This window comes from Anomalospiza imberbis, chromosome 6 (genome assembly GCF_031753505.1).
Source record: "Anomalospiza imberbis isolate Cuckoo-Finch-1a 21T00152 chromosome 6, ASM3175350v1, whole genome shotgun sequence".
NCBI classification, from domain to species: domain Eukaryota; kingdom Metazoa; phylum Chordata; class Aves; order Passeriformes; family Viduidae; genus Anomalospiza; species Anomalospiza imberbis.
In genome coordinates, this window is record NC_089686.1 from 40,830,250 (window position 1) to 40,853,039 (window position 22,790).

At 48.0% G+C, this 22,790-nt stretch overlaps 1 protein-coding gene across 8 annotated transcripts in view; it reads left to right on the plus strand.

The window, feature by feature from the left end:
• The window catches only part of ALX4 (ALX homeobox 4), a 40,063-nt gene that overhangs the window by 10,534 nt on the left and 6,739 nt on the right, over positions 1–22,790 (plus strand). For 4 of the 8 annotated variants that reach the window (XM_068193718.1, XM_068193716.1, XM_068193715.1 and 1 more), the window contains one exon: positions 19,216–19,526. In XM_068193718.1, coding sequence (XP_068049819.1) covers positions 19,216–19,526 — 311 coding nt within the window. Of the gene's footprint in view, positions 1–11,623; positions 12,021–12,747; positions 12,857–19,215; positions 19,527–22,790 lie in introns of those variants that run through there. The other 4 variants (XM_068193719.1, XM_068193721.1, XM_068193720.1 and 1 more) reach the window with 4 other exon arrangements.

Consider the following 22,790-nt stretch of genomic DNA (forward strand, 5'->3'; position numbering starts at 1 on the left):
TGGACTGCAGCAGCTTGGGGAGAAAATCTTTTAGATAACATACAATAAACTACCTTAAGACCAGACAACAGAAGACTACTGAGTCTTTCTTTGGAGATATGGGTTAGAGGAGAGACTTTTCCACCTTTTCGGCTCACCCCAACCAGGGGTGAGTTCCGATATGTGGCCAGCCGGAAAGGGGAACTGGGCAGAGCCTTGGTCGCAGAGGGGAGCCCGAGGCCAAACAGTGGAGCAGGGCCTGAGCCACTAGAGCCTGAGCCACAGTGCTGGTCTACAGCTCATGAGGCAGGGACACCCTCTGGAGCACCGGGCGGTTCTTTTCCAGCCTTCCCTGGGATAGTGCATGCCCAGACCTCTTCCTGGAGTAGAGTCAGGAGCACAGCTGTGGCAAGGACCCATAGCTGAGAGCTGAGAAGCCCTGCACTAGAGACATAACCTGGCTTATCAAGATTTGGTCTGAACCTTCATAAGCAGATTGGAGCCAGATATCACTCTGAGCTAGACAGGACATAGCCAAATGCTAGAAGGCAAGAGGAAGAAGAACCTACCTAAATTGGCAGAGGACCTGCAGACATTTTTTGTTTCTCACATCTCCAGTGAGGACTTCCAAGATAAATAGCCGATGGACTAGACGGTTAGACAGAATGTACAGAAGGCCAGAAACACTCCATGAAGCTGTGGGATTTATGGCAGAGCTTAAATATTGCATTTCAGCTCTTGAACAGAAGTTGGAAAGCTACTATTGGAAGAAAGGGAAGCTGGTTGCTTTATATAGGTATGAGCTCTTGTGCTAGAGAAATGAGTATTTCCATCCAGATCATACCACTTCAAGGTATTAGAAAAAGGGTCTTATGAAGGACAGAAAGCAATGGGGTATTGGCTGAAACATCAAACATGAGCATAGCAACTCAGTTAACTGCAGCTCTGTTGGGGAAGGGAAATATCCACAGAGAGGGTTGTTATAAATGACTGGTCAGGACAGAACCTCATAAAAATCTACTGAAAGGCCCAAAGTCAGCTCAGGAAAAATAGGAACCTGTAGCTGCACATGCAAAGTTGGATGATGCTGGTTTTAAATTAGAGTTCAAGCTATAATAAAGCTTATTTATGCCTAGGCTTGGATATTAAGTTGGTATCCAGAGAACCCTGCTGTTCCCTTGTGGCCTTTAATTAGTTTGGTTTTGTGGCTGGTTGTCCTGAAAATCCCCTTTCCTTGGTGGTAAAAATTGGAGGTTTTGGTTGAACAACCTTTTTCTCCATTTGTCAGCAGTCCACCTCAGAGGGTGAGTAGTGGGAATAGTCAAGTAGCAGGAGAGGGGCTTATCAACTGTGTAATTTACAGGCATCACAGGTGCTCATTCAGATGTGGAATTTAAAGATGAAATGTCTTATAGGTGATGAGAAAATAAAACAATGTACGACAAGTACTCGTGGGAGCTCATTATCACCAAAACACTCATAAAAGAGGTTCTGATGTTTTGCTGTGGTGCCTTGAAGTTGTAAAGTCTTTAGTCAAACCATAAGAGAGCTGGTTCTGAGGAAAATCCAGACAGATGATGGCAAATTACTATAAGGAGGTGTGATGCCTTTCTTGCATATGTTGTATTTCTAAAGTGGGTCCCCAAAGATGGGGAGAAACCCTACTGCAGTTGATCATAGGAGTCAGAGAGGGAGATGATGGGACAGTCCAACATGTAGCCTTCACCCTTGCATGAGTCTGAGGGAAGGCTGGGACTGAGGAAAGTGTCCTTGCTAGCAAAAAATGCATGCAGCAGACCTGACTGCTGGGATCCAGGAAATTGCTCAGCATAGCCAAGGTGTGAGATGAACTAACACTGAGCATGCAAATCACTGGGGCTGCGACCTGGTCAGTCCTGAAAGCATGAGGGCTTTCAGCCTGCAGTATTTTCCTTCAAAAACTTGGCTCATGTGAAAGAAAGAGGTTTGGGCAATCTGCTTGTGGAGCCCGCCCCTTTGAGCAGGCTCTGAGCTGTCTCTTTGAGCTTCTACACAGGTTTTTTGACCTCATCAGCTGTCCTGGTTAGAAAAGAAGGCCAGCAAGAGCTTTGCTGTGTGATACATTAACCAGAGGGTGCTTATGTCTTATTATTACTAGATAATATCTGGGATGTGCCTTACTAGGTTCATTTTGGTTTCCACGTGAATATCTGGAGGTCAAAATGGCTTTCATGTTAGCACAAGTCCATAAAATACTCTAGCATGGGTCTCCCATGCCCTGTGTACAGCAGCCCTCCCTCAGGAGACCAAGACAGCAGGTACTGCACAGGCAGCCACCCAGACCCTGTGGTACAGCTGGGATGTCCTGGTGTGGGGTGAGCCCTTTAACAAGAACCAATGATGTTTTATAAACAGGCTGTCAGGAGCTCCAGGCTGCCAAGCTAAATTGAACCCAGAGCAAGGTGAACTGCTGAAGAGAGGCATAATGTGCACCCTGGGCAAATTCAGCCAGGGCAAAGGGGCAGTGCTTCCCCAGTGTCAGAGAAGGGAGCATAGAACTGTCAGCCTGTCTGGCCTTGCAGGGCATTGATCCTGCTCCTGGAGGCTCAGCTGAAAGGCTTGCCAGGATTACAAAAGCTCCACATGCCCCTTGTGAGAAGAGAATGCTACCCTGACAGTGAAAGGAGAGCAGCCAGGCATTTTCAGGGCTGAATCAGTTTCCATTGAACACAGCTAGGGGTGCCTGTGGGGTTGGAACAGCACTGACACAAGAGCACAGTCACCAAAGTCTAGTTCTGCCAGTGCCTTGTTCAAAGGCTTTTTTTTTTGTGCAGATACCTCCCTCAGCAGGGCAGCAAGAAAAAACTGAGACTACATCCTTTTTTACCTCCTTCTTCCACAGTGTGCAGGAATGAAAAGTCTCCTATTTCATCCAAAGATGTAAGGTTGCAAGAGCAGAGTTCATGGAACTAAGAGGGAGTGTTCCTCAGAAAAGGCTCCTGGTGTCAAACAAGGTGTGATTAAAAAAACCAAACCCTCACTTGGCAGCCTTGTCTGCTTTTTGACTCTTTTCAGACTAGCAAGGCAAAAGCCCTCTGGTCATGGTGGGAAAGCCTGGAATTTAAAGATGAAATGTCTTATAGGTGATGAGAAAATAAAACAATGTACGACAAGTACTCGTGGGAGCTCATTATCACCAAAACACTCATAAAAGAGGTTCTGATGTTTTGCTATGGTGCCTTGAAGTTGTAAAGTCTTTAGTCAAACCATAAGAGAGCTGGTTCTGAGGAAAATCCAGACAGATGATGGCAAATTACTATAAGGAGGTGTGATGCCTTTCTTGCATATGTTGTATTTCTAAAGTGGGTCCCCAAAGATAGGGAGAAACCATACAGAGCAGTGTCTCCTGGGGACCTTACTGCCATTCATTGTTGTTGATGTTGTTGGGCCTTTGCCTGAGACAGAATCTGCCAGACAATATTTGTTGGTAGCTATGGATTTCTTTAGAAAATGACCTGAAGTTTACCCAAAAAGGAGCCAAGAGGCTATGATAGCAACCAAGCTCCTAAGGGCTGAATTTTTCACCATATTTGGGGACCAAGTCACAAAGCGCATGCAACAAGGCAGAGGCTTTGATGCCAAAGTATTTCAACAGGTTTGTCAGATGCTAGTAAAGGCATTAGGAGGTATGCAGCATCCTAAAGATGGTAGGGACGAGAAGCTTGGCTAGTGCTGAGAGAAGTCATTGAGCCAACTGCATGCCACCTGGCCTGAGATGCGTCCATTTACACTCCCTGCTCTCCCTGTGCTGCTCCTCAAGGCCTGGGTGCCTGCCTTGTGTCAGCATCTGAGAGACCTTAGTGTGTTTTGCACAGCACCAAAACCCCATGAGTGTGCAACTGAATCACCCCCCAGACACTTCACAAGAGAGTGACAAAAGGACCGGGACTGACCCATCTCTTTGTCTATTCTTCTGTGTTTTAATGACTTCCAGTGTAAAGGGAAAGTGCTGTCTGACCCCAGTTGTCCTTTTCAGACATTAGCCAGGAAATATAGCACAGTCCTTGTGAGAAATTCCTAAATCTGGACTATGTAAGTCTGGCCTATCTGGGCTCTGCAAAAATCCAGTGGAACAGCCTAGGTTTTTCTAGAGAAGATCTGATGTAAATATTGCCTCAGGCAATGTCAATGTTCTCTGATGTATGCTTTTGTGTGTTAATCTGTCTGATTGCACTTTCCACAGAGATGGAGATATTAGGAGCCTGCAGCAGATAGACCATGGTCTGTAGCACTGACCACATACATACATTAACACATGAGAGGCCAGTGGGTCGTGGCCAAGGAGAAGTTATGAGGGCAACTGAGTGGGTCCTGAAAGCCAAGAATACAGCTAAGGGTGTTGAGTCTGGTAAAAATTAGTTCCCCGCTGGGGAAAAACAGGGAATGGCCTCATTTAGCCCACAGTTTTCATTAAAACCAAGAACTTTGCTGAGGACTCCTCCTCAGGATTTCAAAAGAAAAGGGAGCAGCAGCTGAAAGCCTGTGGTGGCATCTCAGTGGGAGCAAAGTCAATCCAAGCTCTGTGAAAATGTCCCAATAGGAAAATGTGATATGAGTGTGTAAATAGCTACAGTGGTTGCTCTGGCACTTCCTCCCTGTATGCCTGGCATGAGGTAGGTCCATGGGTCTGGGTTCTTCTGGAAGGAGGCTGAGCAGGGCATGTTTTTGCAGGTATGCCTGACAGTGGTGAGCAAAGCAGTTCCCCTTTGTTCCCCTGTGCCAGAAGTATTAACACCTTGGTGTGAGCATGGGCACTGAAGACTGCCCAAAGAACATCCCAGAGCATGCCTGGCCCAGGTGGTAGGGGAAAGCAGGGGAGCTGGCAGCATGACAGTGATAGCAGTGTAGCACTGTGGGTGAGGTGACCTGCTCCTCACCCTATTGTGTCCTGCCCAAAGAGCTGTCAGACCACCCCTTTTCCAGGCAGGCAGTTCTGCTCCACAGCCTTCATTTCTCCTGGGGCAAAAACCATTATACAAAAAGATGGTACACTGGCTTCCAGACTCTCCCTGCCTGGTAATAATCTATGAAGCTTCCTACTGTAGCATCCAAACACCATAGGCCATCAGCTGACAGGAGACAAAGTAACCTTTTATTTTCTGCCAGATCATGTTCTTGACAAAGTTAAAAACTCATGTCATATAGTCCACAGTGTACTACAGTTTGAAGCAAATTGAACTGTATAACAGTTTATAAGCCTCAGCTTCATAAGCTGTAGGAAATGTCAGTGGGAAGAATAATATGGTTTAAACCAAGTCAGGAAGCTGCATATTTTGCTTTGGAAAACAGAGGACATAAGCAGCAAATACTCAGTGGTCCCTGATGCCAGACAAGTCTCTCATTACTAGCAGGCACAGCCCAGGGTGTTCTCTTCTTTGGGATGGAGAGTTTCCTCTAGCACTAAAATCTTGCTCTAAAACCCCAGCTTCTTGGAAGCTACATACTCATAACTGTGTTTGCTGAAGGGGTTTTGGAGGTTGGAGTCCTATTGTTTACATCCGACTGTATATTTTCTCCTGAGAGCCCTATAAACCAAACGAATTGCAGAAGAAATCGCACGTTCCCACACAGGCATGTTTGCCTCTCATGAATCTGAAAAACCGTGACCCAAATGTACTGTGAGATAGTAAATCTGAGAAGGCAGTGTCTGGGAAGCCTAGTCTGAGATGAGAAGGAAGGAGAAAGAAACCCACTGCAGCCCCCAGCATCTTTCCCTGCAAGAACTCTGAGCCCATGAGCTGGAGATGCTTTGGGGAAACAGAGGCCAGCTGGTGCCTGGTGGTCCCACTAATTCCAGGAGCCCTCAGACACTGGAAACTGAAGTGTTTGTTCTTCTTCTTTCCATAGTCTTGCAGACAGCTTGTTTCTGATGAGGAAAGGAAGACAGCTGGTGAAAAGGAGTCTTTCTTGCTCTTATCTAGGAAACTGAAAGAGCACATACCTTTCCAGCCAGTGCTTCCCAGGTGTATTGATTCCAGCCCATGTTTTCTAATTGTGTATTTTACTCTCCTCTCTAGGCCGTCTTGCCTGCAGTCACTCTTTCCATCTGCATTTAAGGCCTCCTGTTGCTTCCCACCCTGCTAGAAAAGGCAGCTTGTGGCACTGGCATCATGATGTCTCTAGGCAGAGACTTTCTGAGTTGTGGCCCATGTCAGCACACAGCCACCTTTATGGAGATCAGGTATTTCCCAAAATAAGGGCTCCCCTAAGGAAGTATTTTGGGAGACAGGGAGCAGGAGGGATGAACACCCCGTGTGTTTTATTTGCAAATTGTGAGCAAGGTATAAGTTTTTGAGGTCTGTCTGGGACACAGGATTGTTGTTGGGATGATGTTTGTGAGTAATCTTTGGTCAGCAGATTGTGTGTGTGTGTGTGGGTGGGTGAACTGGTGCAAGGAGCAGGCAGCTGAAAGGGCATCCGTGGTGGTGAGTGGAAGGTAGGACACGGTGGACACAAATGATGAGTTCTTGTTCCCTGGCTGGATGAGCACCTCTGGCAGAAGTAGGTTTCTGGGACAAATACTCCTTTTCATAAGTTCCTAAAGACAATTTCTGTATATGTTTGCTAATGTTTACTTCACATTTGTAGTCACTCATGTCAATATGATCCCGTTCTGGAATGTTAACTGGAAGCAAACACAAAAGTGGGCATGAACTCAGCTGTCTAATTTAGGCTGATTTTTCATGGTCATTATCTTTCATGTAATCATCCAGTTTGGTTGAGAACTTGTGGTGCTCCAGGAGTTCCACTCCTTCCAAGAGTCATGATTTTTTTGTTTTCTGTTAGGAAAATGTGTCACCAGAGTCACTATTGTTTGTGTCTACTGCCTGACACTTCATACCACAATACTGCATCCAGTTTCTTCTAACCTAATCAAAACTTAACAATCTTGCCTAAAAGTTCCCACAGCAGTTGGTTGCCTCTGGCTGTTTTTATAATACTTCTTTTTTTAAAGTTCTTCTGAATCAATTAAGCCATTTGCAAGAATGCAGCTAAAACCAAGCACATTTTTGTTTTCTCCGTGTCAGGAAAAAAATCTGATGATGACTTTTTTCGTAAGTTCTACTGCACTGTGCTGTGGAGCAAGATCATCAGAGTTACAGTGGAGCTGGGCTTTGAGTAGGAAATGTGTTTTGTGCCTTTCCTCTGAAAGATTATCCAACAACTAGCCATAAGGAGTTGTGGTTTGAACTGTCTCAGTAGTGACACCTTTGATTTTCACACCTAAAGACACTGCAGATTTCTCATATTTTAAGAGTGTTTTCAGCCAGGTCTGAACTTACTCTTATTGCAGCGGCCATTTACCCTAATAGTTGGTCCAGCCTTTCTTGGACCCAGGCAAGGAAAGGGAGCAAAGGCTGGGATAAGGAGAAGTAATTTTGATGTGGCAGAAACTTGTTCTGAAGACTGAGGAGGGTGCTGGATTGAATGGGGGTTTAGATCTACTTGGCCAAGATACAAAGATATTGCATGATTCAGGGCATCTGAGAGGCACACGACCTTCACCTCCAGGCTGCAAAAATATTAGACAATGCTAAGTACTTTTTAAAACTCAGGCTTAGATAGAGTGTTTATTGTGTGCTCTGTCTCACTTTGCCATCCACACAACAGAGGAAGTAGCAGTGCCTCACTTCACTGGGCTTGTTGAGACTCAGGCATCTCTGTGTGACCTCTGGCACAGCTCAGTGGATGCAGTGGGGAGCCCAGACAACACTGCTGAATAAAGTGTGGATTCCATGCAATAAATAATGGTCACCTTCAAACACTGGATGATGATGAGAAAATGGAGAAGTGTTCACCCTAGAGAGGGGTCCAGTGTCTGAGATCCGAAGACCCAGAAAGCAAGAAGTATTTAGCTGGAGAGTATGCACAGGATGGGCAGTCACTGTGGGAACGTGGCTCACCAGGCACAGTCTGGGAAAAGAACTGAAACTCAGATGGAGTAGAAAGTAAAGGTCAAATGCTCTTCGCTCATGCAAACCTACTTCTGGATTTTTTTTCAGTTGTTTTGGGGATTTTTAATTTCATTTTTCCCCCTGGTGACAATTATATGTGTTGCAAGGTGAAGTAGTTCTCAAGTGAAATGAAATCCCTTTCTCTGACCTCAGAGTGCATAGCTCTCTGAATTACTTGACAAGCACAGTTTACCCTTTAAGCAATTCATGACTCCCCTTTCACAAGTAAGAGCACACTTTTGTGGATGTTTTCCTTGCTCAGTACTGCTTAATGGATTTTTTTTTCCTTAATAACTGTCGTTTGACCTGCATCTTGGGTTCAATCCCCATATGGGCCATTCACATCAGACTTGGACTCAAATGATCCTTGTGGGTCCCTTCTAACTCAGAATAATCTGTGAGTCTGTGAATGTTGCTATTCTCAGCTCAAAATTAAAAATATAAGTTGCTGATCGTGAGTACTATTTGTTGTTCATCTACTAGAGGAATCTTAGGCACATCTATTTCCTCTTAGTGCCTCTTTATCAATAAACCTTTGCCTCACTGCCTTCTGTAAATTATTTTCATCCCTTTCCTTTGGGAACCATGTATTTGGGCTCTTGCACAAGTGTCTCATGAGAGTGATTGGTCAAGTCAGGGAGTATCAATTTCACTCCTTGATGAATTTACAAAACTTCATTAAAAGGGAATTATTGAAAAACACATAAGTATTTTTTTGGATGAGGAAAGCAATGCACTTAAACCATGATGTAAGCAGGGTTTCCCAGTATTTTACCAAGCACAGTGGCTTGTGTCAGCTACTGGTATCATTCAAAAGGCTTAGATTATCCTGACTCCCATAGCAAACATATACCTTCTCTCTTCCGCGATGAAGGATGTGGAGCTAAAGCCCCAGAGAAGCCCTAAGTTGATATATATGTTTCAGAGCTGATGACAAATGAGCGAGAGTTTCAAGCACTCTTTCCCTACTCCTCACAGCTCCAGCAGAAAAAAACGTGAGGTGCAAGAGCATAGCACTGACAACTAATGGTGGTCTCCCATCAGAGGCTGCAGCGGTGTTGGCAGCTCATGGCAAACACCAGTGGTGGACACAGACCCAGAGTCACACTGAGGCAGGTGAGAATTGTTTGCTGCAGAGGCTGGAGGGAACCTACAGAGGTCAAGGGTTTATTAAACTTCAGTTTGACTGAAGCTGAAATATGTGCCTCTAGAGCAGGGCAGCAGAGGTTCATGGAGTCCTTTCTGCAGGTATTTTATGACAGTCTTTGGGGATACATATAAGAAGACTGGGCCATTCTGAGTATTTAAAAAAAAATATTTATTTAGACTGTGTCAGGGTCAACTGGAGTTTCCGAGCAAACCAGTGTTAGACAGATTTTTCTGTCCTTGCCCTTTCTCCACAGCTATAGTGTAGACACACACTGCAGTTCATGGCCAGGCCTTGCAGTGCAGCCATATGTCCTCAAAACTTCAAAACAACTCTCAAGCTCAGAGAGACCTTGATGTCATTGTGTACCCCCTGCACTGCATGTGGGCTCATGGAGATCAGGGATGAGAGTCCCTGGTACCAGACATTGCTGCTGCTACTTTCAGACCCTGTCAGGAGTCTGGGCTTTCCCACCCCAATTGGCATCAGCATCTCCTCTGCAGGAAAACCCCGTGGGGCTGCAGCACAGCTCCCACCTCATGATGAGGGTGTAAAGGTCAGGGGAAACAACCTGCTGCTCTCAGGTTTGCTGTTGGTTATTTTGTTTTGCTTCTTGACTGGCAATTTGGTTGTGCTGCTTCTTGCTTCAGTTGGGGATTTTGCTGCTCTACTACTCTCTGCCAGTAAAAGCTGATGCCAGTCTGTTGCCCAGGCCCAGTGACAGTGAATTAGTGGGTTTGGTAGCCAGAGACCTAATTTCTTTCTGGAATGCTTCTAAAAGACTAGTGCTTGTAGGAATTTTCCCAGACCTGGCTGGCCTTGAGTTTTGCAATGTGCAGTAGGAATGGAAATAAATTATAGATGTTCTTCCAAGAATAGGCAGGTTTGGGGAAGGCTGAAGGTTTTTCTTCCTTCGTCTGGGCCTTTCTATACTAATCAGCTGTATAAAACTGAAGAACAGCAGAATGGCTTTGCTAAGAAATCTTGCCCAAACTTCGTCTTAATGTTTAAACTCAACCATTTCTGTGGTTCTGTGAGGTGCAGCCAACTTTGGTTTTCTGCTTTTACTCCAGCTTTCTATCACTCCTGCTTTCCAACTTCCGAGTGTAACTGGTAGCACTCAAATCCCCCTGAGATTTGTCGTACTTGGGTTCCAATGGGGTTGCCACAGCATCTCATCCAGACTCAGCAGTCCCCAGGTCTTCTCCTGGGGGCCTAAACTGAGAAGCACAAGGAGCACCATGGGAGCAGTGTTGGGAAGATTTGTTTGGGCTTGCCTGACTGGCATCTGAAGTACATAACACTGCACTTTAGCATAAGGGTAGTCCAGGGACACACATGTGCTGCGGTGCCTTGCTGGTCTAGGGCCACAGGCTGGCTGCTTCAGCTGGGCAGAGCCTGCTGGACACCGCCCTGGCCAGGGCCCGCAAGCCATTGAAGTTCAGCTGTCATTAATCTGAACCAGGACTTCATAATGCAGATGCAGCTGAGCTCTTGCCCAGCCCATTACAAAATGGCCCTGACCTCCCTCCTCCTGCCCCTCTTCTCAGTCGGCCCTTTTCAGGTTGCAGGTCCAGCCTTACTACCAGCAGCACAAAAAATACAGGCAACTAGAAGTCACCTCTGGGACACAGCTAAACTTCAGCAATGCTTGGCTGTCTCCGCTGCAGAGAGGTTGCTTTTGCAAAGCAGACAGACAGAAGAATGCAGAGAGAGGCAGACAGACCAACCAACCCAATGATGTGAACAGCGTCCAGGCACGCACCGACCGACAGGATGGAGTGAATCACTCTGCAAGCTGGCAGCAGGGAATTAAACTCTGCCATAGCCAGACATCAGAGCAAGGATCAACTCCCTTCAGGCATCTTTGTCTTACCAACAGGAAGTAGAATCCTCCCTTCTTAACTAGATGGCTGATTTATACCTTCAGTCACAGGTGATGGCCAGTGGTGCCTCACTTGGTGTGTGGTTAGCATGGAGGGCAACACACACATTGAATTGTGGAAGCTTGCATGACTGCCTCATACCTCCCTCTCGCCCTGTCAGAGCAGAAGTCCTGCTCATCCAGCACACATCCTAGGGTGGAAATGCAAGAGCAGAAGTCCTGCTCATCCAGCACACATCCTAGGGTGGAAATAGCAGGGGAAATGTCCAGGGCATGTTGTGGGGAAGAGAGAGGGACTGACTGGTTGCAGGGGAAACCTTTGGAGAAGATGACAGCTTGTCAGGAGGGGAGAAGAGCCCCCTTTCATCTTGCAGTGTTCAGGTGAGGGATCTTTTTAGATCCTTGCAGTGGCCAAACGGCACGGGTGAGGTTAAGATGAATACATAAATCTGCATCTGATGGGAACTCTTATGCTCTTCCTTTCAGAGTGAGATCTTAGTCCTAAGCCCTGCATCAACCTCATCTGTCACTCACATCTGACCAGCACTCAGTGCTACTGCAGGCACTGAGTGGCACTGACTGCTGTCAGCCCCAGGGCTCCACAGCACTTACCTTTCCCTGCTGCAGGTGCAGGGCCTGACTTCACAGGGGCCCAGCACAGGGAGGGGATGAATCCCGGCCACCTTAGATGCTACTGTCACTAACTCAGCTGGAGATAGCACTCAAACAGAGGAGGAGCAACCTTGCTGGATCTAGATTTTTCTAAAAACAACACAACAGAGGGATAACTGAATGATCCCAAAGTAAGGTAGACCTGGTGGATTGGGCAGATGTTGCTCCAGATGCTGACAGCCAGTAAAGATGTTGCAGTAGGAGAACTCAGCTCAGATAGGAGCAGAACTGAGTTCCTACACTGGGACAGAGCATCAAGGTGTGCAAAACCCTACAGTGCCTGTCTGTGGAGAACATAAGTCTTCAGCAAACAGCACTGAGGACCTGTCTGTTCTGTCTAGGTGTGAGTCTATGACTCAGATGACACCATTCAATACTTTGTTCAATATTAGTGATGCTGATTTTTTTTCTTAATGAAATCACATATTTCATCTATTCAGCACTGAGCAGTTAGGTGCTTACATCTGGTTCTGACGAGCTTAGGAAAAACCAAGACCCTCAGGTGATCACTGTCATGGCAAGGCATGCAGGACTGCTTGGGAAGGAGGAGACTACTTATTCAAAAGTTATCAAAACCAGAGCCAAGAGGAAACTGAAAGCCCTTTCAAGCCCTCTTCTCATAGTTGTCTGCCTTGTCCATCTTCCCTGGCTGGTATTCACTGGGGATATATCAGTTCAGAGGTTCTAGATGGCCTTTGGTTCACATGCACTGCTTTAGGCAGAGACACAAGTAGGATGGAGCAGAAATCCACCATTTTTTCCCAGCTGTTTGTGACATGCCAGTGGGACATGTGGGAAATGAGACATTTTAATATGCAGTAGCTGACCCATCTTGTCTGCCATACTTTCAAACTTTGCACATGGCCTGGTGTGCTGCAAACCTGTAGCGGATCACCCCCAGCCCTGTGCCTGGGGACACCTGTGTGGAATCTAATGAAGCTGTGATGTCACCAAGGTGGCTGTCACTTCCATCTGCCATCACTTAAAAAGTCATCTTGTGGCTGATCCTGGCATATCCCCAAGGCACTGTGTCACCCCCTGCAACACTGAAGACCTTCAGGTGTCAGAGAGGAAAAATCCATGTCACTGGGAAATCATCAGAGAGAACTGAGATGCCCAACTCCAGAATATTGGCATAAGCAATTATTTCCCTTCACATTCAGTAGTGAGGAAGCCATGGTATGCAATGGAGCAGTTTCATTTTCTCTCCATGGAGGCAATGGCTGTACATTTTCTTGCTCTTTCCTTATATCATGTTCTGGGAGCCAGAAAGTCAACTACAATTGCAGCAGGTTGCTAGAAGCATTTTTGTGCCTTCAAAATTTTCTAGTCAGCACTTTCCTGCTTTATCAGATGGATGTGCCACATGAAAAAGGACTTGGGCAATGAGCTGTGCCTTTTTGTCTAGCCACAGCTTCTATGCAGAGTTTTCAGAATTGATTTGTTTATGTAAAAGCCAGTTTTGTTAGCATCCTTTAAAAAACATGAAAGAGGAGCAAGCAGCATATGTTGCATTTGTAGACAATGCTGAGCTCTCCCCAAGTAGCCACAGGGTGTGCGAATACAGCTAATCAGGCAATAAAGTAACACATGCCCTCAAAAACAGATGTTTGTATTGTTGGGGGGGGGGGGGGGAAACCTAGTTCAGAATAAAAGTGAGAGGAGCAGCAATTTTCCCAAGTAAAGAGTGCATATTCCCAAGGCTTGCTGTGATGTAAACTTCTCAGCAGCACTAGAGCTAATGTTTATCAAGCTGTCTGTCCCCAAACTCATACAGTGATTTACTCCAGGAGAACTAGCCAGCCAGGAGCAAGAGGGCTTAAGTGCAGCCAGGGCTGAGGTGAATTTGACTCCCACAGAAACATCTCCCAGGCATACAGTGGAGCTAGAGCCAGTGACTCAAGTTATACACTGGCTTCAGGGCCACCAAACATCCACCCATGGACTTACTGTGTGGGACATTTGACACTGTCTCCAGACTGCTTTTCAGGAACAGAAGGAGGTTTTTAGACCTTTCTGCTCTAGGCCTTAGTATTGTTCCTGTTGTATGCTCTGATCAGAAAAATAAGTCTCTTCTCAAACAGGAGACTCCTCGGTGTGGTCAGGAGGAGCACAATAGAGACAAACACTCCTTTCCCCTTTTCATTCTTCTACAAGTAGACTTTTCTGTAGGACTTCACTCTGCCTGTAATTAGCTCTCCAAGGTGATCAGGTATTTCACAGCTGTTTTTAGTCAGTGAGTTCCACCGTGAGTAACCACTGTGTCCCCCACTTTACTGTAGAGCCCCAGGAGGCTGCAGGCAGCAGAGCAGCAGTGCCAGCAGCTTTGACAAGCTCAGCAGAGATGGACAGTGTCCATGCAGAGGAGAATATTCATGCAGTGGTCTCCTGAGCCCAATGGGAAGTCAGTGAATGCTGTACCATGAGCAGAGGAACAGCAGAGACCATATTCAGCCTTCCTTCAGGTTCTGCAGAATCAACCAAAGGAGGTCCCAGTCTGGGAGGGACAGACAGGCTGCATATTCATCCTTATTCAGAGCTGAAATGGAGATGCTCCAACCAGCTTCTGCTTAGCAGCAAATGGTAACTGCAGCTTCCAGAATGAAGCCAATGGTTTGTGCCCTATCTAGAATTCTACCACCTGCATTTAAGAGATGAATGCTGCCCAGTTTTGCACTTCAGTTGCGCACAAGAGTGAAAGTATGATTAAGTATCTGATCATTGTGAATAAAATCAGCGATGCCACATACAACTAAAAAAGTGTTAAAATCCTTTCTACATGTGTAGACTGCAAGAGCGCTGACTCCCTCAACAGAAATAAACCTAAATATTCAGGTCTCTATATGTCTAAAATTCAGTCACTTTGTTTTTTCCTATATAACCCAAAATGTGGATATTTAAAAAAAAATAGTCTTGTGCTTACTTCTAGACTTTAATGAAAGATAGGAGGCAAAAGACTGCAACCGATAGCTTAGAAACAAGTATAATCATTTCAGCATGTGTTAAGGCAAGATCACAGGAGTTGGATAAGGTTCCTGTGGTTGGTCAAGTCCTTGAGGTGTACTGGCTGGGCTGTGGTGCAAATCTGCCTTGGTAAGAAGTGCAAAATGCACTGCCTGAACCCTCTCTAGGCAAAATTTTAGCACAGGTATTTAAGTGAGAGTTGAGAGAATGACATTAAGAGCTTTTTTTTTTTTTTTTAAGGCTCATTGCTATGAGGGCCCTTAATTTTTTTTTTAAAGAACCATGCCTGTGCAGGCAAGGAGAGACACCCTGAAGTGGCCAGCACTGGAGGCCATGGAATTTGGGGGTGGGCAGGGGGGAACACTCCTGTGCCCACACTTGCACAGGAAGGCAGAAGGCCCCAATGTCATTTAGTGTGGGAGCAGAGGGGCAGGCTGGTGCAGCCCCATGCCACCTGTGCCATGCTCTTTGGACATGGGTTGTCCACAAACAGACAATGTCTGTGAGCTGCCACAGGCCAGTAGGAGTTCCAGGCTATTCTTGAAGCCTCCCAGGACTGGGATAGCATCAGCTCTTCGCTGACACTGTAATAGCTTGAACTAGATGTTGCCAGAGCAGTACATTAGCAGTGCCAAGACCCAGCAGGCTTTTTTACCTGGAGCCCAGGGGAAACTGCCCCGTGCTGGCTGTGTCCCTGGGCTGTGCTGGCCATGTAGCTCTCCTGCAGCCTTATGGGCTGTGGGGCTGCCATCACAGGATCTGTGTGAAGGAGCCTATCAGGCAGGAGCTGTGGCTTGTCATGCACGTGCTGTGCAAAGCAGACCTACCATTTCAAGTTGGACCCAAAACTGTGTGTTGGAAATGTCCCAGTCTCCATCCCTGTGGATGCTCCAAGCTGACTTTGCTCTGAATAAAATTTCATGCATAAGACTGTACATAGTGAAGATTTTACTTCATCACCCTCTCAAAATAGCACACCCGAGGAACAAAACAGATACAAGCTGTGAATCCAAACATTCTGACAGCATGATAAAGATGACTGCTCCCTCCAGGAGCATGTCAGCAGAGCAGCACAATGCCTTGCTGTCTCAGGACCTTACCTCACGGCCACAGGTGAACATAGTCTTGTGTCTCCTGCACCCCCTTTCTCCTCTGTAACGTTCCCAGGACAGATATGGTGAGATCTGAAAGGCATATCCCCTGCAGAAGAAGTGAGAATGCAGGCATCCCTCCTGCCCAAAAGGAGCTGCAAGATGCTAGGGGCCCACACGCCCAGTTACCCTGGACCGTCCCTTGGCAGCAGACACAGGGTGACTCAGGGAAGGTCTTGGGAGTGCTGATGGTCTAGCAGGCAGTCAAGGCACTGGGATAGGAGGGTATAATTGTGGGAAGGCAGAAAATATCCTCCTTCTACAACTACAAGGGCAAGGATGGATTGGCAAGCAATGAAGGAGGCACCAAGCTCTGCTGTCAGGCTTGTAAGGGTGCAGTGGTGCTCACATTAACTCCTTGTCATAGAGATCTTCACAATATGTAACTCAAGGTCTCTCTAGGTTTGATTAGAAACAGACACTCCAAACTTTGCACTGAAACTTTGAGGCCATCTCCAGTTACAGGAAGTCTGGGCATATCCATATGCAGATGTATGCAATTTGTTTCACTTCAGCAGTTAGCGTGACTCTTTTGAGGTCAGGGAGCCTGTTTCTAGGGAATGAGAGCTACTTCTTGGGATGCTCAGCTGAGGGTGGATGCACACCATGCCCTCCCAGCGCTGCCATCAAGCCCTCCATCCCAGAGTTTCTGCCCCTCCCATGGAAAAAGTTCATCCCTACCAGGGCTCTCAGAGGCCACAGGTGAAGAAGCCCACGTCTGCTGCAGTGCAGGAGCACTAGAGCAGCATGGCCGAGCTGCAGGGAGGGCTCTGGACTGGCAGAGCAGGCATGGGAACATCCACTGTGTGTGCAGTAGGGACAATCCTTGCTCTTTGGGGCTGATGCTTTGTGATGGAGATAACTTATCACCGCTGAAAGTCCGGGGCCCAGCTCTCAGCTGCAGTTTTAGCTATGCTGTCAATGAAATTAGAACAGCCACAGAGCTTTTCTCTCTCCCTCTGTGTGTTTGTGTGTGTGTGTGTGTGTTTCTGTGTGTTTGTGCAGACCCTTCCCCAGCTAACTGAGCTCCTGAAGCAGATAAAAAACAGCAGAGGATTTCCAAAGGAAGGTCTTCAGGTCTTGTGTTTGTTGCTGCTGGAGCTGCAGGGGGCTTAGGAGTTAGGGAGGCAGCCAGAGCAAAGTTGTGGGGGAAAATGTACTGAGCTTCCTGACATCATAAATAATAAAAGAAAGAGAGAAAGAGAAAAAAAAAAACCAAACCCAACCTCTTGGAATACTTTATTTATTACTCTGTCTCTACTGAATCTCATAGGTGGTAGACCATTGCTGCAGACTTTCTGGAACTATTTTATTTTCAGCTGTAAAAATTACAAATGTCATGTCCGTAGCATATGATTTACCAAGGCTTTGGGGCAGGGCACTGTCCCAGCCCATTTTGGACAGGTCTGTCCACCTGCATCCCCCAGGAGCAGTGCAAGAGGTCAGCCAGTTGGAGAAGGCAGGTTCAAAAAAGAGGGAGTGTGTCAGTCACTGGCCTAGACACAGGTCCTGGAACCCAGGGAGCATAAATTTTTGCAAAATGTTCCCAAGGATCAAAGCAAAGAGAGCTGAGGTAGACATCAAGCTTTGGTAAACTTTATAGGGAGCTCCTCAAAAGTCTGAAGGAACAATATTAGAGAAAGCAATAAATCTGAAATCACAGTAGGGTGAAAGTGGCAGGTAACTCCATTGCCTTCATCCAAGGTCTGCCTACAAGCCCTCTGTACCACCTAGGCAATTTTCTTCTCAAATCCCTTTCATAGCTCATCCCCCCAGGCTTAAACCTGAGCCAGCCTTGCTCTTATGCCTACATTTCACCTTCTGGTTTCATCCCAATCATCTCAGTGCAGCCTTTGAGCTGCAAGAGTGAGAGATGGGCAAGGACTTGTACACTGTACACCTTGTCAAAACAATTTTCCTGGGCTTTTGGCTGTGAAGATGTGACAGAGCTGTTCACAGAAGGGCTAAACTGTAAATATACAGTGAATTGAAAAAAAGGATTTTGTAACAAGAGATGAGTATTGCCAAAGACACGGGCTAAGATGCCCAAGCTGGCATTAATGACCCTGGCTATCACATTGCCTGGGAAAAGCTCCCAGTGGGGTCATCACTAAACAGTGGAACTGTTTCCCAGAAAGGCTGATCCTGGCCTGGTAAGTTTTAAAAATAGACTAAAGGGAAATTTCAAAAAAAATATGAGATACTTGATGTGCTCTCGGCTTGGTAAGGAGAGCATGGATAGAAAATACCACAGTATCACTTCCCACACATTTAGGAACTGAGCATCGTGGCTCAAGGTTAAAACCTGCACTAGGGCTACCATTTTTTTTGCCCAAAGATCCCAGCCAGAAATGGGGTCAGGTGTGACCCTTGGCTATCCACTTTATGCCAGGTGGCCAGTCGCTCACACAGATCCCTCTTTTTCTGTCCTGGGTTCAGCCCGCCATGCAGAGCAGTGGCACCAGATAAGGGAAAGCCACGGGTCCCCACCAGGGTCCTGCTGGTGTAGCATCACTCTTGCTAATGAAGGGGACACCACTGTCACTGGAGGCAGGAGGTGTGCAGGAGGACACACACAGTGCCTGCACCTGAGGATGCAAATACCCCCTTTACAAAGTTCAAAGGTGGTTTTTAGAAAGGAACCAGTTCACTGGTTCAGGGGTTGAAACCTCTTCCTCCTGCACTGCCATACTGCTCTCATATGTCATGTCTCATTAACTATTAATTGTTGAGGGCAACCAGGTGGAAACAGTGCCCCAGACTGCTGTCACACTCCTCTCATTTCCCTCTGCCCTGCACACATGGGGTGCTGCTTCTGCAGGCGTCTCAAACCGTCCTTTTCCGTGGCACTAGGCCCCGTTCACAACCTCTTTGCCAAAAGCAGTGCAAGTCCTGGCAGAAGGCTGTGGGGGTGACTGGGGGTGTCAGTCAGGAGCACTTCTGCTGACACACCAGCACTGCCTGAGGATGCAGGAGCAGAAAACAGACCCCACCGAGCACCACATGTGGCTGCTCTGTACTCCTGGTTTTCTACTCTGTGTTATTCAGCAGGGGAACACAGATGGGCTGGTGGCAGAGGACCTGCGTGGTGCAAGGAGCAGATGGGTACCTCTCAGAGACCTTCCCTGTGGCCAGGACCAAGGGATGTAGTTCTCCATGATATTCAGCCCTGATGTTGGTGTTGAGTGGTTGAAGGAGGGTCTTGCTGGGGTGTGTGCACCTGAGTGTGCCAAGCTCATCCTCCCACCTGGGTCTCTGAGAGGGAGCAGGAGCTGAGAGAGCTTGCCCTAACCTCCTCTTGCCCATCTGTGCTGGGCAAAATAGGTCAAAAGATTTACATCTCTTTCCTTTTCTCTCTCTCCCTGCCCCTATCCCTGGTCAAACCTGCCCTCCTCTTCCCTCCCCTACCTCCCACTGAAACAGGTAAGGAAAGCGGTTTGGGAGAGCCTGACTTGCAGCCAAGCTCCGACCCTTCAGCAATGGACAGCAGCTACCTCAGCGTGAAGGAGGCCGGGGTGAAAGTGCCCCAGGACAGGGCCAGCACAGACCTCCCCAGCCCCATGGACAAGGCCGACTCAGAGAGCAACAAGGGCAAGAAGCGGAGGAACCGCACCACCTTCACAAGTTACCAGCTGGAGGAGCTGGAGAAGGTCTTCCAGAAGACCCACTATCCCGATGTCTATGCCAGGGAGCAGCTAGCCATGAGGACAGACCTCACTGAGGCTCGTGTACAGGTATGGGGGGAAATCCTGGGGCTGGGTAAGGGGTGGATGAGCTGCAAAAAACCTCTGAGGTTCCCTTGCAGCCCCACCATAAGCTGCAGGCAGCCGAGCCCTAATCAGAGCCTGTGGTACAGGGAAAGCACAAGGAGGTACATCCATGTCTGACACTGGTGTCACCTCCTTTATTGGTGTGGTGTCCTGCAATCCAGTGTTCACAGAAACACCTCTTGCCCTTGATCTAATGGGACAGCAGGTGGGTAAGCCTCACTGCCACCCTGAACAAAGCTTGCACAAAACCTGCTCTCTTCAGGAGGCTTGCAGGGGACACAGGTTCATTAGCCTGAGTGGGAGCAAGCTTTTCCACAGCATCGGCTCTTTCTGGCAGATGGGGCTGCAGAGGTGACTGGGAGTTCAGAGCCAGAGAATGTGGTGATGCAACAGAGGCAGCTCTTGTTGCTGCTTGGCAGGTGCTGAGACTGCATGAAAGCTGGAGATCTGGAGGTAAAAGGTGCACGCACCACCTTAGGAGAAGTAGGAGAGTCAAACAGCCACATTCTGTTGATAGCCTCAATCACCTCCACCCACACAGGTGCCAGGTCTCATGAATTAGCTCCCTTGAACTAATCTGGGGGGTCAGCAGACCCAAAATCCACATCAGAGGAGGGAATGATTCTCTGACTACTGCTCTTTCCTGGGAGTCAAGGTTAAACAGGAGGCATGTCAGGGCTCAGAAGGACATGCAAAAAGGAGCACCACTGCATGGAGCGGACATCTGCAGCTCACACCTTGGTGGCCAGCTCCTTCTCCAGCACAGCTAATCCTGTCACTTCCATCTGCAGGCATTTGTCAGCTCACCACCCCCAGAACCTGCATTAGCATCAAGAATAATTGGCCCATGGAGACATCTGATTCTATCTTTTATACCAGGAATAGTACCAGCTCCCTGGCAGCCTCTGCTTTAACCTTTACAAGCAGTTGTTGTATATAAGGCCCACATCCATGCTTAAGTCCATTTTAGTTTGTACATTCACTTCTGAATTCAAACAAGCAAAATTTTTCTTGTGTGCTTGCCTAAACTGGTTTGCAGGGCTGGTGTGTTCTTCCTCCCCACAGCTGTTTCTCTTCAGGCTGGACATGGCTGCATTACAGTAGGCAGCAGTGTGATTCCCACTGGTCCCGAGTGCAGCATGCTGAGCACCGCAGGATGGGCAGAGCAAGGCACTGCTACAAACATCAGCTCTTTACTTGTGCCACTGGATGCAGCTCTTGATTTCCCAAGAACACGCCACAAGTGCTAATGGGGTCTCCTGGGAGGCCAGGCATAGCATCGGGTTACTGCCTGCACAGTGCATGACATTCCTTTAGCTCAGGAATGAGAATGAGGTGCTGGAGGGTGGCAAGCTCCTCCCGCTCGCTCCTGAGCCAGGGTTTGCAGCTACTATGTCATCCCAGGCAATGTGAAGGGCTGTCCATCAGAGCCAGGGCAGGTGAGGCAGACGCAATCTACACATTCCTTACATATGACCCTTCATTTCAGGGTTTTTCCCCACTTTACCCCTGGATCACACTTCAGCTGAGTGCAGAACTCCCTAGGTAGCCAGGAGTATATTTGGCAAAGAGGGGTTTAGCTTGCTCTGAGATAAGCGTGCCAGTAGCCTGTTGCCACAGGCAGCCAAGAACAGCCTCCCTGCCAGTGCCACCTCTCACTTGGGATGGCGATGACAAGGCTCGTGTGACAGAGCTGCTGAAGGGCTTGTCTGAGTGGCCTGGCTGCTCGTGCACTTGCCCCATGGTGAAAGGGGTAAGCACTTGCATTTCAGTCATTCCCTGGCTCTGCCGGGCAGGACCCAGTGACTTGGGCCGTGGGCTGGCACCAGGCCACCACCTCGTGATGCAGGACTGCTGTGCTGTCAGTAGCAGTGCAGATCCTGTCACCAGAGAGCAAGGACCAGCAGGCTTGTGCCCAGTGCAGCAGGTGCTGGCTGGGCAGGCCCAGAGGCAGCCCAGGTGCTGGTATCTCAGATGTGCTCCCAGGGGGCTGGGGCTGTAGGTTAGCGATCTGCTTGGCCTTGGCATGGCAGTGGCAGCCCCGGGAGGCGTGGAGGTGCAGTCTGAGGTGGCACAGGGCTCTTCTGCTGATGACACACGGCTGTTCTTCCCGTGAGGGAGGCTTTTGGAGACAAAGCCTTACTGGATCAAGCTAGTGCCTGTCTCTACCTCTGGGTTGTGCTATAGATTGTTTAGCCTTGGTTTTGGTCTCCCACCCCCTGGGCAGTTCTGCTCTGTGGGATCTTCCAATACCAGCAGTGTGGCATCAAGGGCCATTAGCTCACAGCCCAAGAGTGGGTATGGGCGTGGGGCTGCAGGTCAGGAGGCTGATGGTGAAGCAAATGCCTACTGCAAGGACCAAGAACCAAGGGCTAGAGGGTGGAAATCACAAATTAGACACAAGCACTTCACTATTTTTCACCTGCAAGCCAAAGAGCTACTAGGTACTCAGAACCCTCCACTGAGCTGGGAAAGGCTCTGGCTGCTGTGGGCTATTTGGGCACACACCTGCTGCAGCCCCATGGGCTTTGAGGGGAGCACAGTAGTCCCTCTCCCAAGGAAGATATGGTCATCTAAGGGATAATCCTGCCCTGGAATGATTTTTTGGAGATCAACTTCAGCTGCCTGCAAAGCTGAACTAAGCAAAGCGAGATGACAGAAAGGTGAGGCACAGGTTTAAGGTGTGATGCTCCCTCTCACAGCTTTTGGCTGGAGGTCATCCCCTCTGGCCAGGCTTGGCTTCCTGGGGAGCATAACCAGCTGCACTGCAGGCAGAAACAGATGCAGAGCCCAGACAGGCTCTGCAGCTCTGATTTTTCCATGCCTTTCCCAAGCTCATGCTTCATTAGTGAAGTAGCTGCCAGAGTTTTTGGTGTCTGGAGAAGAGCCCATGCCAGCAGCATACATGAGGTAGACCGTACTGTCTGTGAAGCAGTGGCATTCCATGGCCTGGCCCCTCTCCCACTCCATTTCCCTGCCTGCCTCAGTTTCCAGCCATCTGTACTGGTGTCTGACAATGTCAAAACTAATATCCCCTGTGGTGCAATGCAACATTTTCCTGTCTACTCCCCACAACCTTGCCCCTTGTTTCCATGTACTATTAGGATACTGCACATCCCTGTTTTCCAAAGTGGGAGCCATGCATAAGCGCTGTGCAGAGGCACAGCCAGGAAGAGGTTGCTTCAGCTCAGCCACAAACCTGCAAGGGGGCACAGGGGGCACTGAGTT